This window comes from Alexandromys fortis, unplaced genomic scaffold (genome assembly GCF_014885135.2).
Source record: "Alexandromys fortis isolate MF-2015 unplaced genomic scaffold, M_Fortis_MF-2015_v1.1 scaffold_62, whole genome shotgun sequence".
Lineage (NCBI taxonomy): Eukaryota > Metazoa > Chordata > Mammalia > Rodentia > Cricetidae > Alexandromys > Alexandromys fortis.
In genome coordinates, this window is record NW_026067942.1 from 7,130,572 (window position 1) to 7,147,123 (window position 16,552).

The following is a 16,552-nucleotide window of genomic DNA, read 5'->3' on the forward strand; positions in this document are numbered from 1 at the left end:
ACTCAGAGGCCTTGGCTGCCCTGAGACACCCCAGACGTGAAAGCTCCTACTCCCAGCGGCTGGGCCCCTGTGTCATCCACCCACGTCCACGGGTTCTCTGCTGACGTTGTCCATGCCTCTCCCACACCACAGGCCCCAGTCAGGGACCCTGAGAAAGTCACTGCCCCTTTCCACAAGCTATCGCTCCAGTCCAGGACCTGGGGATGGCCCATCCTGGACTCACCACATGAACAAAAGCTCGGCATTTCCGACCTTCATCTCCCATTCATCTTTCCTGCTGTAATTTTTGCTTTTGTTCAAATCAGTCGTCCAAAGAAGGTTTGGACTCAGACCCTCAGGGGGGGGCCACACGCCTGGCTATGGGCTGTGAAGCAAGTCAGGCAGTGGCCAATGGACTGGAGAGCTCTTACGAACCTGGTCTTTTGCTGCCCAAAGTTATCTTACATACACCCAGAAAGCTCTATTTTCAGAAATGCTTTAACCGATTTCTATGCATTTTAAGTCTTCCCGAACACTTCAAACATTTACAAATGCATATATTCCTGGGAAAAGGAACCATCCTTTTCCGCCCTACTCCAGTTTTCGCACTGCACCTATGCTCAATATTTACTGCAACAAGCTGGTGGCTGTATGCTTTTCTCACCAGCTGTGGAGGGCTGTGGAGAAGGGAGCTTCTCCTCGTTTCACAGACCTCAGCCCACTCCGACCAGCCCAGTGCCTGCAGTGGCGAGATACAGAGTGCTCAAAGTAAATTTGAAATAGCCAAATATGGAAAGTCAGCAGGACGGAGTGAAAAGGCTGAGGAAAAAAAAGAAGCAAACCTAGAGGGACCCGCAACAAGTCCTCAGAACCGTCAGACCCTACAGCTGGGTGGCAAGGGAGTCAAGCAGCGGTGTGAAAAACACTGTCTCCGCCCACGCTGCTGGGTGCTCACCTCCACCGCCTGGGTCTGCTCAAATCTAGAACTCACCTTCTGGAAAGTCGGGCGCTATCTCCAAACATGCACGCACTATAGCACCGGGGCAGGTCTTCGCCCCTGGCGAAGTTCACGTTAACGGGTTCCGCTAGCACAATGCCGGGGTGGGGGTGGGGGTCGGCGAGCGCGGGTGTCCCGGGTCGCCTCAGTGCCCCCGCCCGAATATCACATATGCCTTCCGCTCTCCGTCCGGAGCTGCTTTCGGTTTTAGGGTAGTTGGGACTGTCGGCTTACCGGGCCTTCGCCACCAGCGGGACGCTGGCACGGGGCAGCTTCGCCTTAGAGGCAGACGCCGTCCAGCCCCAGAAGTGGCCTCAGGGAGGGGCGGGGCCGATGATGGGGGCGTGGTCTTGGCGTGCTGGATGGAGGGGCGTGGTCACGACCCCCAAGAGGCGGGGCGAGAGGGCCTGGAGGCGGCCCGGAACTCCTGCGAGCTGGGAGGCTGAGTCACCCACATCCTTGAAGCCTAGCCTTTTCTTTTTAAGACGATCGGTACCTCCTGTGCCTTTGAACTGTAAGTATTTTGCTTTTCAATAAGCCTCTTTCCTGCCCTCCCTCCCCCCAAATCTGTTCTGGAGCAGAAGCGGCTGACTCAAATCACTTCTTCCTGGAGCTTTCTGCAGAGCAGTACAAATCCACCGCCAGCCCTCGTCCTGCTGTTAGCCTAACGTTAGCAGTCTCTGAGAGTCCTAATTAGAGTTCAGTCAAAAGCTCCCCAGACAGCTCTCCCGGTCTACAGAGCCACCTGGTGCCTGACCCCTAGAGGTGACTCAGATGATATACCCAAGGCTAGAACTTTGATCCTGGCCTCCCAACTGCTAAACACATTCGTGCCACGCAGTCACAGCAATTTCAGCCTATAAGAATGAAATGAGAGAGCATCCCAAGTCAGCTAACCGCGGGAAGTACTTAGCCATCCCTAAGAGAAGAGGGTGCTAGGTGCCTTGGAGTGAACACAGGTGTGCATTGGAGCTGGGTAGCAGCTTTGAGGAGTAGATATGGAGTCTGGAGGAGTAGCCAACAGGAATCGGAAGTCCACATGCAAACCTTTGGTTAGCAAGAGTAGACACTCAGTGGGTTTGCTTTGGCACCCGGGATCAGCTTATTCTTGGGAGAACTGAGAGAGCTGCATTCTGGGACTGAGCCCAAGTCCTCCTCCCAGTCTCCCCACACAGCACATCCATTGCTCTGTCTTCCATCTCCCTCACACTACTGCAAGGTGACACAACCCATATATTGATCCTGTCTTCGTTAGGGTTCTATTGCTGTGAAGAGACACCATGACCACGGCAACTCTTATAAAGGAAAACATTTAATTGGGGCTGGCTTACAGTTCAGAGGTTTAGTCCATTATCTTTATGGCAGAAGGCAAGGCAGCATGCAGACAAACATGGTGCTGGAGAGGGAGCTGAGAGTTCTTATACCTTGATCCAAAGGCGACAGGAAGTGAACTGTGTCCCTGAGCATGTCTTGAACATATGACAGCTTAAAGCCTGCCTCCAAGTGACACACTTCCTCCAACAAGACCACACCCACTCCAACAAGACCACACCTCTTAATAGCGCTACTTCCTTTGGGGGCCATTTTCCTTCAAACCACCACAGATGTCTGGTATGAAAAATAACAGCTAGGCTGGGTCACTGGTGCTATGCTCAGCTATGATTCCCTGGTCTCTTTTCACTGACTGAATGAAGTAATCTGCTCCAAAATGAGACCCAAGGTTTTGATATGGTGAAATCCCAAGCTGCAGAGAATACATTTTCATCAAATGGTGGCTGCCAGACTCCATAGACAGGTCTAAATAAGGACACATAGGACTTTTTGGTGGGGTTGGAGGTGTGGAACACACTTAATTTTTTTTTTTTTTTTGTCTGAATGGAAGTTTGTAACCTTGTGTGTCCCTGGTGCTCACGGAGGTCAGAAGAATAAACTGGAGTTACAGATAGCTGTGAACCACCATGTGGGTGTTGTTATTGAACCCAGGTCCTCTGGAAGAGCAGCCGGTGTTCATAATGCTGACATGGTGGTCTTCAGACGTGAGGCTAAGTTCCCAGTTCCCACTGTTGATCCCAGAGTCATGGGCAGGATAACTAAGAGAGCAAACACAGACCCCGGGGTACAGCCCAGATAGAAGGTCATGTGACCTCTCCTAACAGTATTTGATGGTGGCTGGGCATATAGGCTCATGCCCATAATTTCATCTCTTGGAAGACGAAGGCAGGATTGCTGAGTTCAGTGGCATCCTGGGCTACATCAAGACTTGTCGGTTGGGGGCACAGAAGTCCTTGTGTCTAGAGTACCAGGGAAAATAGAAATGTTAGACATACAGGGATCTCTCCTTGAAGGAGAAAATACTTCTTTTATACCCAGAAGGGTGGGAGTAGTTATTATTAATGATCTGGTCATCTTTCTGCTATCTGTAGTCAGAGCTTACCCACCCTGTGCTGTAGAGACAGAGCTCACCCACCCTGTGCTGTAGAGACAGAGCTCACCCACCCTGTGTTTTAGAGACAGACCCCACCCAGAATGTTATCCCAGACGCCGTCCCACCCAGATAGATTTTTATCTTCATTTCCCAGTTACTAGAACCCGTCCCTAGGGGAGATGTCACACGTACTTTGTGGCTTACCGACTTATCTGCTATCTTGTCAGAGACCACACCAGATTATAGCCTTTTAGCCTTGGAACCTGCCTTCATGGTCACATGTATTCTGTAGGGGAGTTTCTTTCTGTGCAGCCACATATTTTTAATTGATTTTTATTGAGCTCTACATTTTTCTCTGCTCCCCTCCCTGCCTCTCCATTCCCCTTCAACCCTCTCCCAAGGTCCCCATGCTCCCAATTTACTCAGGAGATCCTGTCTTTTTCTACTTCCCATGTAGATTAGATCCATGTATGTCTCTCTTAGGGTTCTCATTGTCTAGGTTCTCTGGGATTGTGATTTGTAGGCTGGCTTTCTTTGCTTTATGTTTAAAAACCACTTATGAGTGAGTACATATGATATTTGTCTTTCTGGGTCTGGGTTACCTCGCTCAGTATGATGTTTTCTAGCTCCATCCATTTGCCTGCAAATTTCAAGATGTCCTTATCTTCTTCTGCTGTGTAGTACTCCATTGTGTAAATGTGCCACATTTTCCTTATCCATTCTTCAGCTGAGGGGCAGTTAGGTTGTTTCCAGGTTCTGGCTGTGACAAACAATGTGTGCATCCACATCTTAAGTTTTATGGTGTACCAGGAATGGGGATGATTGTTGCATGCACACCAATATCCAAATTCTATTGTGTATAAATATACCTACCTTAAGCTGCCTGGTGATGTGGGATTCCCCTCTCAATGTTGTGAATATGACTGGTTAATTAATATAGAAAACTGGCTTGACCTGATAGGGTAGAGTAGAGCTAGGTGGGAAAAACTAAACTGAATGCTGGGAGAAAGGAGGCAGAGTCAGAGAGAAGCCATGGAGCTGCCACCAGAGACAGAGACGCCAGAACTTTGCTAGTAGGCCATGGTGATAAACAGATAAATGGAGATTGGTTAAAGATGTAAGAGCTAGCAAATAAGAAGGTAGAGTGAATGGGCCAAACAGTGATTTAAATAATGTGGTTTCTATGTGGTTATTTCAGGAGTCTGGGCAACCTCCTTATGACAGCCTGGCATCAGATTCCCTGAGATTTGATGCAGGTTGTATTCTCCCCTCTTCACAGATGGCTCCTCAGCCTGCCTTGACAGCTGCAGAGACACCCTCACTTGTTTCAAAACAAAGCAAAACAAAACATAAAAATGCCTGAAGGTATACATTTATAGGTGAGAAATAAAGCTGGATGGGGTGGTTTAAGCCTGTGATCACAGTCTTCAGGAGGCAGAGGGAAGAGTGTCAGGAGTTCAGGTCAGTCTCAGATACATAGCAAGTTTGAAGCAGCCTGGGCTGCAAGAGACTGTTTCAACAAAACAAACAAACTAAAACTAACCCTAACCCTAACCCTAAACAAAACAAAAAGTCAGGTGCCTTTAATCCTTGCGCTGGGGAAGCAGGGAGTTCTCTGTGAGTTCAAGGCCAGGCTGGCCTACACAGTAAGTCCCAGGATAGCTAGGATTCTGTAGAGAGCTTCTGTGTCTCAGAAAAGAAGCACATGGCCGTGTAGCACGCTAAGTGTGTCCAGTGTGTCCAGCCCTTGATCCATAGTAGCCCATTGTCTTGGTCAGTGTTCTACTGAGACACCATGACCATGGCAACTCTTATAAAAGAAGCATTTAATTGGGGCTGGCTTACAGTTTCCGAGGTTCAGTCCACTATCATCATGGTGGGAAGCATGGTGGTGCACAGGCAAACATCTGGATCTGCAGGCAGCAGGAAGAGCAAGCTGCTGGGCCTGGCTTGGGCTTTTGAAACCATGGAGTCCACCCGCAGTGACATACTTCCTCCAACAAACCCACACCTCCTCCAATAAGCCAATACTGATGACCAAGCATTCAAATAGATGAGCCCATAGGGGACATTCTTACTCAAACCACACACCCACTTAATTGTCATAATTTTACAGATTGGAAAACTCATCTATTGAACCATTTTCTCCAAACCACAAAACTCCCAGGTGGAAGATGAACCCAGGAAGTCAGGTTTGGGCCTCTTAGCCACGACAGTACCCTGCCCTCAAAAGCAGCGAGGAGTTGGGACCCAAGCCAAACAGCCTGAAGACAGAGGCAAAACTGCGCAGTTTTATTATCTTAAAAATATTCAGTATTAATTTCCATATCATATTTAACTGTAGACTAATTTACTAACCCTTAAACTAGATTCACCTACAAAGACAAGGGTTGGACATTACGCACAAACTCCTCCTGCAGAAGGAATGGGCAAACACCTGATGCTCTGGGCATGCAGCGGGTGCCTACTCACTTCCGGAGTTGCTGCAGCCTGGGCTGCCAGCTGGTGACGAGGGGAGGCTGCCATCTGCTGGTCGGTGCCTTATTTCTCTCATTCTACATGGAAGACTGCTGAGGTCGTGTTAGTGGAGGACAAAAAGCGCACTTTCAATCACAAGAGAGAGAAGTGACCAGACAAGGAGCGAACCTCTTTTCCTTGGGCTTGGAATTGCACCGTTATGGGCTACAGTGGAAAGTATGCTCACCAGGGGACACGTAGAAAGTGTGGCACAGCGGCAGACCAGGGGAAAGCAACCCTGACGGCACTGTGTGTGAAAAGCTTGCTGGTCTCCCAAGAGTGCTTCCTGACCAGTGGCAGACGATCTTTTATATCCCATCAAATAACCGCCCTAGGCTAAGCTTTTTGTTGACTCTTACAAAAAGACAGGCAGCCGGCAGATCTCCCCAAACGGATATAATTAGTTTTGTAAGATACTCTCTTTGGAGTTGGTGAGATGACTCAGTGGTTGGTTAAGAGCAATTCAATTCCCAGAACCCACATGGCAGCTCACAGCTGTCTGTAGCTCCTGCTGTCCTCTTCTGAGTGCTGCTTGCAGTCACAAATTCCTGCCAGAGCCTAAGAAGTCCTCGGGAAGACCCAGCCCCTATCAGTAGTTTCTAATTTGTGAATAACAGCTTGCAAATGCCTCCATGCAGCTACCGCCTCCCTTCACTGTTCATAATTAAGTTGTCCCAGGAAAAAAGCTGTGAGGAAAGGGGATGGAACAAGACTCCTGACAAACAGAAGGGGGGTGTAGATGCAAGGGAGGGTAGGGGGCTGAAGATGAGAGGGTTTTCTTGGAAATGCCATGCTACCCAATACTTGGTGTGATGATTAGAAGATGCAAATAAAAGACCCCCAGGAGCCACGCTCCTTCACGGAGGGCCTGGAGAAGATGTAAGCTAGGGGAACTGTACGTGTGACGGCTCATCGTCACTGCAAACCACACCTGGAATCAACTCAAATCCAAGCAGTTTGGGCACCCTGTGACAGGTTTTCTAGATTGGGAAGGGCCATCTCAATATGAACCACGCCTTCTGATAGCAAGCCACCTAAAAGGACACGGAAGAAGTTTTCGTTTGCTTTTTCCTGCTTGATCCCACTCTCGCTGGCAAGGCCAGCTATCCTGTTGCTGAGACATTCCTTCAGTGGTATCAGGACCTACTTCTTTGGGATTCCAATCCAGACTGAAGATCAGCAGCTCTCTTGGACACCAACTCCAGGTCTGCGTGTGGAGACATCCTGTGACTTGGCTTTCGCTGGGCTGCTCAAACCCTGCCTGCAAGCCCCTCTAATAACCCTGAATCTACATGAAAACGTCTTTTCATACTCCCACAGGTCAGCGGCCGTGAAACAGATCGTTGAACTAATACAGCAAGGCTCCAAAGCTTGACTGGGTTCTTCCTGCACTCAGTTACTACCACCTTACAAATAAGGTGATCCTGTAGGTGTCGTTTTGGTTTCTTGTTCATATTCTCCCTGCAATCAGAATGTGGTTGTCATTTGTTTTGGGCAAGCCCACAGGAAAGGACAAATCTTCTCGAGTCCTAAGCTACCTTCTTTCTGAGGATCCTGGTGTCCCTATGCTGCCAGGGCCAAGAATATTTAAGGGGCAGGAGGGAACATCAATAGAACATACCTAGCTAACAACTGAATTTTTGTACTTTGAACCAAAGCACTTCGTAATTTTAGAAGTAACGACTGTGGCGGTCCACGATAGAGTTTTGCCTTCTCTCACTTTCTTGTGTGCGGTTCTACTCAGCTGTCAGCTTATTCTTGGCCGTCACTTAACTTGGTTCCCATCCACATTACCGTGACTTCCATACTGGAATTAAATACCTTTTTCTTTAATTTTAACCGCTGTAACAACAGTGTGATTTATTTTTAGTTGCACTATGAAAACAGTTCGGTGTAGATCTCTGAGAAAGGATGAGTTCAGAATTGACAAAAATGGCCATGAAGAGAGTTCTAGGCTTTGTTTTATATCAAAAGCCTGCATTCAGAATTTCACAGTGAAGAGGTCCTAAATTCTCATACAGAATGAGATCATATAAAAATAGAAGACGTGGACACCTTTAAATCTTTAATCCTTTAGGCAGCAAGCATATTACTCTTCCAGGCCAAACACTGCTCAAACAGAAAAGGAAAATAATGACGTGCAAAATATTTACAAAATATGCAAAGCACACAATCAAGACATCTCACTATATACATGAATCATATTCTAATGGAACTACGGCTTTCCTACCGTGTGCTCTCGTGTTTGTAAGTAAAACTGCAACACATTCCTCTGATACAGCACCTAGGCCCATGTCTGGGACACAACAGGCTTTAAAGGAACCACAAGATACTGGACATCTGGACAGACGCTGGTGCTGACCATCTGACCGACATTTCCCCAGACTGTACTGATGGTCTACTGACAGGAGACAAGACGGTGAAAGCTGGCACGGTGTAATACTAACACACAAGACAAGTGCTGAAAAGGATGCTCTAGACAGTCTGAGATACACAACCGTCCTCCATGGCTTTTAAAGTAAAAATACGTATAAATTCTTTAATATTACTTTTGAATCAGCTGCATTTTATATGGGACATAAACTATTAAGGTGATCCAATAAGAGAAAAAAGGGCCTCTCCTGCAAGCCACTCATAATTGTGTCAGAATGGAGGGTCCCTATGAAGGAAACCTTGAAAATTAAAACTGACCAATGAGTTTAAATCTAGGGCTCTTTAAGGTGGGGGAGCCTTTACACTCAGGGACACATGACATCTTTGATGTGGACAGTCTGTTGCAGACACTAGCAGTCTATCCCTCTGCAACAAGCCATGCTTCCAATAAGAAATCACTGTATCAAAACTATCAGTAACACACTGTTGAAATGCTAACACTGCAAAAATGGTCTTTGTAGGTGCTAATGATTTCATGTTGGGACAACAAGACTTTCAGTCCTGTTTCTTCATAAAAACGGTCTTGGGACTTTAGTTAACGGCACAATTATTGCAATACCACAGACTCTCAACTTCATCTTGTGAAGGGTGCTGAAGATTTAACCATAAATCAAACCACAAGCACAGGTTGGCTGCAAGGATTGCACCAATGTATCCAAATGTACAATAGAGATTTACCAAGAAAAAAAGCCACCCTTAGTATTAAAGGAAGACCCTGCTAATGAGTATGAGGGCGACTTGAAGCTCAGAAGATAAACTGTAAAGAATGGCTTCCATAACCACCATCTCTACATAACCGACAAAATACGCTCTCTTCTAAATTCCAAACACAGGCGATACTAGCGAAAAGCAAATAGCATTTAGAAACTTTTTTTAAATTAACAGTTTTGAAGAACTTAAAAAATCATCTCTCACCAAATTATAAGTCCTTTTTCTGCAAGTAAATGATTCCAAACCTCTATTACTGATAGACAACCGGGTCAATGACCTTTAAACAAGGACTTTACGCTAGGACCCCAAACTCTGTTAAAGGATTAGCAGGTTCAATACATTCTTTGTGGTTTCATATAATTGCTTTGCAATTGATTTAATTGCTTTCTTTTAAAGGAATATATTGGAATTCCTTTAGAAAAAAAGCAACATATTTTGAAAAAAGGGATATGAAGCTATAATTTCTTAAATATGAACATATCAAAATCTGAAATGCAGGCTATTTATTCTTGCACTCCTAACATAGGAAAGTGTTTTTTTTTAAAAATTTAAATTAAAGAAAAAAGCAAAAAGCTAAAAATCCTTAAGGAATTTAAGGAGTTTTTAACAATTCTTAAGTCAATATTTTTGTACTAATAGCTTTGAGTATGAAGAGGCAGGAAAATAAGAAACCTCAACAAAATAAATACAGTAAAAATAAACATCCCCTCCCCCATATATAGAATCCTTTTCCTCCCATGAGATCCCCACTGGTCAACACTTGGAGGCCGAAGCGAGGCTCCCCGTGGTGTCACACCCACTTCCGCTCACTAGCTCGCTCTTCCGCTCCATGGCCACAGGACTCGTTAGCAGCCTCGGTACCTAGGAAGGATGCTTTCCTCTTGCAGCAGTCTAATGACGGGCGAGAAATAACTGCCACGTTCTCCAGTTTACTCTAGTGCAGAGAGGACTGTGATTCTGTCTGTATCCCAATGAGTGAAGGTGGCTGCTGGCCACCAACTGTGGTCAGCACCGGTCTTGGGTTCAGGCGGGGAGGCACAGAGTTAGCAGGGCGAATGAGGGGTGGCGGGGGCTGGTTGAGAGCTGGCCGGGGTTGGATGAACCGAGCCTGCTGCTGGAGTGGAGGAGGTTGCCGGTGAAGAGCAGGGGCGGCAGGCAGGGTTGGACGAAGAAGTGGTGGAGGCTGGTTCAGAGTGGCAATGGGGACTGTGGGTGTTGGAGTGGGTGATGGGGCAGGAGGTGATGGACCCAGAGTCCGAGGAGCCTGTGGGGTCTGTGCCTAGAGTGAGGAAACAAAAATACATGTATGAGATTTAAGTCCTAACAAACTTGATACACTATAGTTTGGGCTGTCACAGGAAAAAAAAACAAACCAAAACAAATAAAAAACAAAACAAAAACATAACACCGGTGTTTATTGGAAGCACAAGCTTCTTTTATTTTTAACAAAACAAAAAATAAACCCTTCCTTCCCCAACAAAACAAAACAAAACAAAAAAACCCAACAAAACTACCAAACAGACATCTTTATTAGTAAGCAGTTTAACAGCAGGACCAGAAGTCGGCATGTCATAGGGACTTGGCATCACCAGAGAAGTGTCCCCGAGGAAGTGCGCGCTTAGCTAGTCCTCACACAGCACCCTTACAGAACGCCACAGCCACACCGAAGGGTGACTCCTCAGCTCAGGTTAGCTCAAATTCCAGACACAAACACACCTCCTCTTCTTCATCAGTGCTCTTCCCTGACGGCACTTTAGAAGCACTTTCTGTCTCCTCCCCTAAAGCGGAAGCCTGGGTTCCTTGTTCCGCTTCCCACTCCTGCAATACCTCCTCTAAGTTAAACCGGCGCCTGTAGTTTACAAAGAAGTTCTTCACTTGGCCAACAGTCTTGTTGCCAATTACATCTGCAATAGCTTGAAAATCTTTACCATATTTGCGGACACCTGGAAGGCAAAGTAAATAATACACCTGTGAAGGATGAGTAGGAGAGCCGTGCGCAGCACACATCATGCACACACACACCAGCAACCAACACCCTTGCTAGAAACTCTGTCCCTCCTCAGAGTGGTGTCATGTCATCGAGCCAGCCGCTTGCCTTCGGCTGAAGACTCAGACTTACCAGTTTTTACACACTCAGTTATTTCCTCCACTGCTCTCTTCCACGCTCAAATACAGTCCATTTATTGTAAAGCATTGAATTCTTTGTTCCATCCTCAATTCCACAATCACTTATTTCCCTAGTAGCCAGTCACCTAGATTCGAGCAACACCGTTTGTAAACAAAACTGGATGGGCAGAAGCCACCTCTCTACCCCTCGATGGACCGAGTGGACCGCGTGGCTCCCCACAGTGAAAAGCAATGCAATTTGGGGCTAAATAGTAACAACTTCACCATGATCAAGTGCCTACCCCACCAGGTGACTGACAAATAGAAGTAACTAAAATTATAAAATCAGAGCTATGGTGATCTGATGGGCTAAGGAAGGGGCCTTCCATCCCTTGGGGCCTTGTGTGGGGGACTGCTGGTCTGCGCTCGCCACTCAGCCTGAGACTTAGGAAGGGCACACACTGCTTCCAGCGCATGCTATGGCTAAGGGAAGGCAGTGCTGATCTCACAGCTTCAAATGCGTGGTGGTCTGCTGAGGTCAATTCTAAAAGACATACAAGGATTCATATTGAAAAAGAGATGTACCTTGCTCAAAATACAAAAGTTTTGTTGTATACTCTGATAACTGTATTGATCTCAGAAAAAAAAATCATTCATGAAAGAGATGGGAAAGACAACGAGAAGGAGGCGTAAACAAACACCACCTAAGGCAGCCAGAGATGAGCGGGAGGCCAGGCTGCGCCGCTGACATGGAGGTAAGACTCAGAACACTAACCCAAGGGGAAACGATTCTGCTTTTGAATTCTACTCTTATTTAGAACTGAGAATCTGGGAACAAATATCTCCAAATAAATTCACCCGATGGGTTTGGCCAATGGGAAGTCAGTCCCATTACTCTGGAGCTTTTTGAATGAGAAGTCTGGCATTAACACTGACTACACTGTAAACAGAAGAGGGTTTATAAGCTTGTGTGTTCTGTCCTAAAGGTAAGGTGTGCGTGACAACACAGACGTCAGTTACACAGTTTAATCAACAGAGATAAATGTATACTTTCTTTAAATCCAAACCGATTTTCACAGCTCAAGCTGAAGCCTAACAGTGACCCAGTTACACTGAGGGTTTCTATGGAAACAGAAATCCCGGGCTACCCATAATAGTTACTGTTCACATGCAAGTTCCTCGCTAGTGTTCTTTAGGAAGCCGCAGCACTAGACGACTCTGTGCCATCTAAACGCAAACTTGAGAACAGGCGAGAACTGATTAGAAGCCAGACAGGACGTTCCCTCAGCACTAATTTCCACAAGGGCCACTTAAATTACACACCCCGCCCACCCCACTCCATCTCACCCCTCCCCAGGAATTTGACTACTTTTGACTGTTCCCTTCCTCCTTAATCTTCTCTTGGTTAACAAGACTGATTTGGGCACCAGCACTGTCATATTTGCAGAATTATAGACTCTAAACTGCAAAGTACTTCCGTGAGAGCAGTGTTTCGGAAGACTCTGGTGCCAGACTTTCCTCTGCTCACTCGGGCATGTTTGTGATGAACTCAGGCGAGGATCTCACTACCCTGAGGACCATCTGGCTTGCTGGATGACCCCAACTAGTGTTCTGAGAACAGGTGTACCCAGATACCAATCTCCTCAGCCTGCAGGGCAGGCTTTGCAATAGCTGAAGCTCCTGCGGTTGCCTTTAGACTGCAGCAGTCCTGCTTGTTCCTATGTCCTGACAAACTCCAGTTACTCACCACAGTGTGGAAAAACCTGGAGAAAATGCCAAACAACCAGCGGTACTGCAGGACTAAGTCTGGACAATGTGTCCGGGAAATGGGATTTTCTTTATCATAAATCTTACTTTGCCCGTTCTTCTTCAAACTGTGGTGGCCACACACAGTGGTTTGAAGTGTGTGTGTGTGTATGTGTGCCTATGTGTGTGTCTATGTGTGTATTTACACATGCCTATGTGTCTGTATGTGTGTATGTGTCTGGGTGTGTGTGTGCCTGTGTGTATGTACGCGTGCCTATGTGTGTGTGTGTGCCTGTGTGTGTGTGTGCGCGTGTGTGCGTGCGTGCCAGAGGAAGTCAGAGGACTAGCTTAAATGTTGTTTCTCAAGTACTATCCACCTAATTTTCTGAGACAGGGTCTCCTCTCCCTGTGTCCTGGAACTCACCAAGCAGGCTTGGGTGGCAGAATCCCTGGGACTGGCGAGTCACTGCCTCCCAGCACTGGGCCTGTGAGTGCACACTACAATGCTACCATACCTGGCCGTTTTTCTTTTCCTTCTTTCTTTTTTCACCTTGGTTCTAGGGATTGAACCAAGGTCCTGTGCTTTACACTTCCCTGGCCAATGGTGGGGCTGCTATAACATCTTTGTACTCCCTGACAACTCAACAATCTACTTTGCTAGAAGAGGGAATCCTTTAAAAAAAAAATCTACACAGAGCAATGGGCTTCAGCATATTGTCTGGAAGGTGAAACCCTAAGGTCTATATTGTGGTGGGCAGCGGGCTGGTGTCCTTCCTGCGACTGCTTCTTCAGAAGAGTCTCCATCAGGTAGCCAGAGGACAACTGGGTGCAGTGAGTGGCCAGGAACACCTAGATCACGGAGTTCCCCTCTGTACCCTGCGGGAGAGGTGGCCCATGCTCTTCATGTGGTCCATAACAACAGGCAATCTATTGCTTCCTCAGCAAGGGGCTTATTTACAATGGTTAATCTATCATGGTTAAGGAATATCTGAATAGAAAGTCCCACCACCAAGGGTAAGAGGCCAGTTTTCAAAGGGCAGTGGAGCAAACATCTGGGGACCCCTCGAGAGCCAAAGTTATAAATCCCCGGAGAGGAAAATGCTGTTCTCAGTCAGCTTTCCAAACTTCCTGTTCCTGCCAGTAATTACTTTCAATACTGGAAAGAATTTTTGTCTCGGAATTCAGAAAAATGGAACCAAGGGACTGTGACCATCACGTTTTATGAAGGCCCATATCTTCCCATCACTATTCAACGTTACCCCACATAAATACACCGCTACACAGAAACTTTCAAACAGCTCCTGTTTTTCTTTTGTTAAGGGTAATTTTCTCACCAGTAAAGACTGACACAGCCGTTACCAGAACAATCTCAGACTGTGGTTCCTGCAGTGGGGACTATGTCCACGCACGCTGTAGGAGCATGCAGACCGTGGTTCCTGCAGTGGGGACTATGTCCACGCACGCTGTAGGAGCATGCAGACCGTGGTTCCTGCAGTGGGGACTATGTCCACGCACGCTCTAGGAGCATGCAGACCGTGGTTCCTGCAGTGGGGACTATGTCCACGCTCGCTCTAGGAGCATGCAGACCGTGGTTCTTGCAGTGGGGACTATGTCCACGCTCGCTCTAGGAGTATGCAGACAGCGGTCCCCAATTGCAGTCATGGACTCAGAAAGCCAGAGAGCACAGCATGGACACTGCTTCTGGTATTTGGAGATAACAGAAAGCTAAGTACCCAGAGTGCTGAGGGGTCAAAGGCAGCAGGGGACTTCCCCCTGCTTCTCACATCAAAATTCTTTAGAAGAGAAATTTAATGTGTTTAATATAATTGGGGAATGCAAATTTATCAAAAGTCTATTTTTGAAGTAGTATCTAATAATTTTTATTTTGAATAGATTTAGAAATAATAGTATTTTTGAAATGGTATCTAGAACCTCTGAGACTGTGGGTTTCGTGCTCCAAGAGATATATTTATATAGTGAAGTCCAAATCATGTTTTTTCCTTCCACTGACTCCTGCTTCTCCCTGGGTCCTGTACTCACATCTTCCACATTGTAAATTTTATTCCATTGCAAAAACAATGGTAAATTTGGATAATTATCTGAAGGAAGCACACCAGAGGCTGGCGGACTCTAAGATGTCCACACTTACATCCTCTGTTACAGCACAGGGGTTTTTCTGTATGACAGAAAATACTAGCTTCTATGTTCACCTCCTTTGATCATTCATGGACTGGATCTGATGGAGGAAGGTCACTGCTTAATTAATAAAGAAACTGCTCTTGCCTGGACTGTTGCATAAACTGGACACAAAGAACCCACAGAAAAGGACTGCTGAACTGGCCTAAAGGTAAGATGGTCTTTTGGGGTTCCTGATTTATGAAAGACATTTTGCAGGACACAGCAGATAGTGACTGAACTGCCTTTGAAATTTCCTGCTTCATGGAAATGTCTCTGGATACTATGGGCCTGTAGGCCAAAGATGGATACCTCAACCGTACAGAGAACTTTGGGTAACTGTCCAGGCAGCGAGATGTCTCTGTCATTTCTAGAGTTTGGAAGTTGCTTATTTCTTGTTTGCTTAGGTAATATTGTATCTTTCTGGAGTCTTTGATGGAGTTGAAGAATAGTTAGTTATAGTTACAGTTTTCCTTAGCTTTGATAAAAATAAAATATATGTAAATATTGTAATTTTTACTTGATAACTGTTTTGTTATATGTAATTTTGCTATGTTAAAGTTAAAGCCTTCCTTTTTTCGTTTAAACAGAAAAAGGGGAAATGATGGAGGAAGGTCATTGGTTAATTAATAAAGAAACTGCTTGGCCCTGATAGGTTAGAACATAGGTGGGTGAGTAAACAGAACAGAATGCTGGGAGGAAGAGGAAGTGAGGTAAGACTCCTCAGACAGACGCCATGCCGCTCTGCTCCAGGGCAGACGCGATGAAGCTCTGACCCAGGATGGACGTAGGCTAGAATCTTCCTGGTAAGCGCACCTCGTGGTGCTACACACATTAATAGAAATGGGCCAATCAGTGTTTATATGAATACAGTTTCTGTGAAATTATTTTGGGGCATAAGCTAGCCAGGCGGCCTGGAGCTGAGTGGCAGGAACACAGCCCGCAGCTCTTTCAACATGGATCTTTATATTTTCAATCAGAGGTCAAACCAACTAACTGCCTTCTGATTTATGAACCATTCTAGTTCTGGGTTTTTCAATATGAGATAAATCTAAAAAGGCCATTTCTAGACTCACAACTTCAATTCTCTTTGAAAGACCAGCAGTGTGAACTCTGGAAGAGACGGTGAATTCGGCACACGCACAGCCCCCTGGACACACGGCTTCCAGTCCCTGTTTCAGAAGCCCTGGCAGGTAAGTTAAAAACTAAAAACTAAAGCTGACATCTTGATAAAAGTTAGTTTTTCTTGAACTAGCATTCAGAGAGGTGAATCTTTTACGCACTAGAAAACAAATATACTTCTGAGGTGGACGAGAATAACAAGAGCAATGCTCACACCACACTCATTCTGTGTGACACAGAAGTGTATGTTTTTCTGAGAATAGCCAATAGCCAATAATTGTCCCATCACATGAAAAAGGCCACGCACGTGGGAAAAATAGGAGAAGAGCTGTTCTTACTGG

At 46.1% G+C, this 16,552-nt stretch overlaps 2 protein-coding genes across 8 annotated transcripts in view; both read right to left on the bottom strand.

Moving 5' to 3' along the window:
* Traf5 (TNF receptor associated factor 5) overlaps positions 1–1,311 on the bottom strand; it is a 41,581-nt gene extending 40,270 nt beyond the window's left edge. Inside the window, exon 1 of one of the 2 annotated variants that reach the window (XM_050148267.1) lies at positions 1,211–1,311. Coding sequence is in view for 1 of the 2 variants with exons in the window: in XM_050148265.1 (XP_050004222.1) it covers positions 971–1,002 (32 nt within the window). In the remaining variant the exon portion in view is untranslated. Of the gene's footprint in view, positions 1–970 lie in introns of both variants that reach the window. The other variant, XM_050148265.1, reaches the window with a different exon arrangement.
* A 6,659-nt stretch (positions 1,312–7,970) lies between these two features.
* Positions 7,971–16,552, bottom strand: part of Rcor3 (REST corepressor 3) — a 40,489-nt gene continuing 31,907 nt past the window's right edge. For 2 of the 6 annotated variants that reach the window (XM_050148271.1, XM_050148272.1), the window contains one exon: positions 7,971–10,341. In XM_050148271.1, the coding sequence (XP_050004228.1) occupies positions 9,997–10,341 (345 nt within the window). In that variant the 3' untranslated portion in view covers positions 7,971–9,996. Of the gene's footprint in view, positions 10,342–10,778; positions 11,006–11,198; positions 11,315–16,552 lie in introns of those variants that run through there. The other 4 variants (XM_050148270.1, XM_050148269.1, XM_050148275.1 and 1 more) reach the window with 4 other exon arrangements.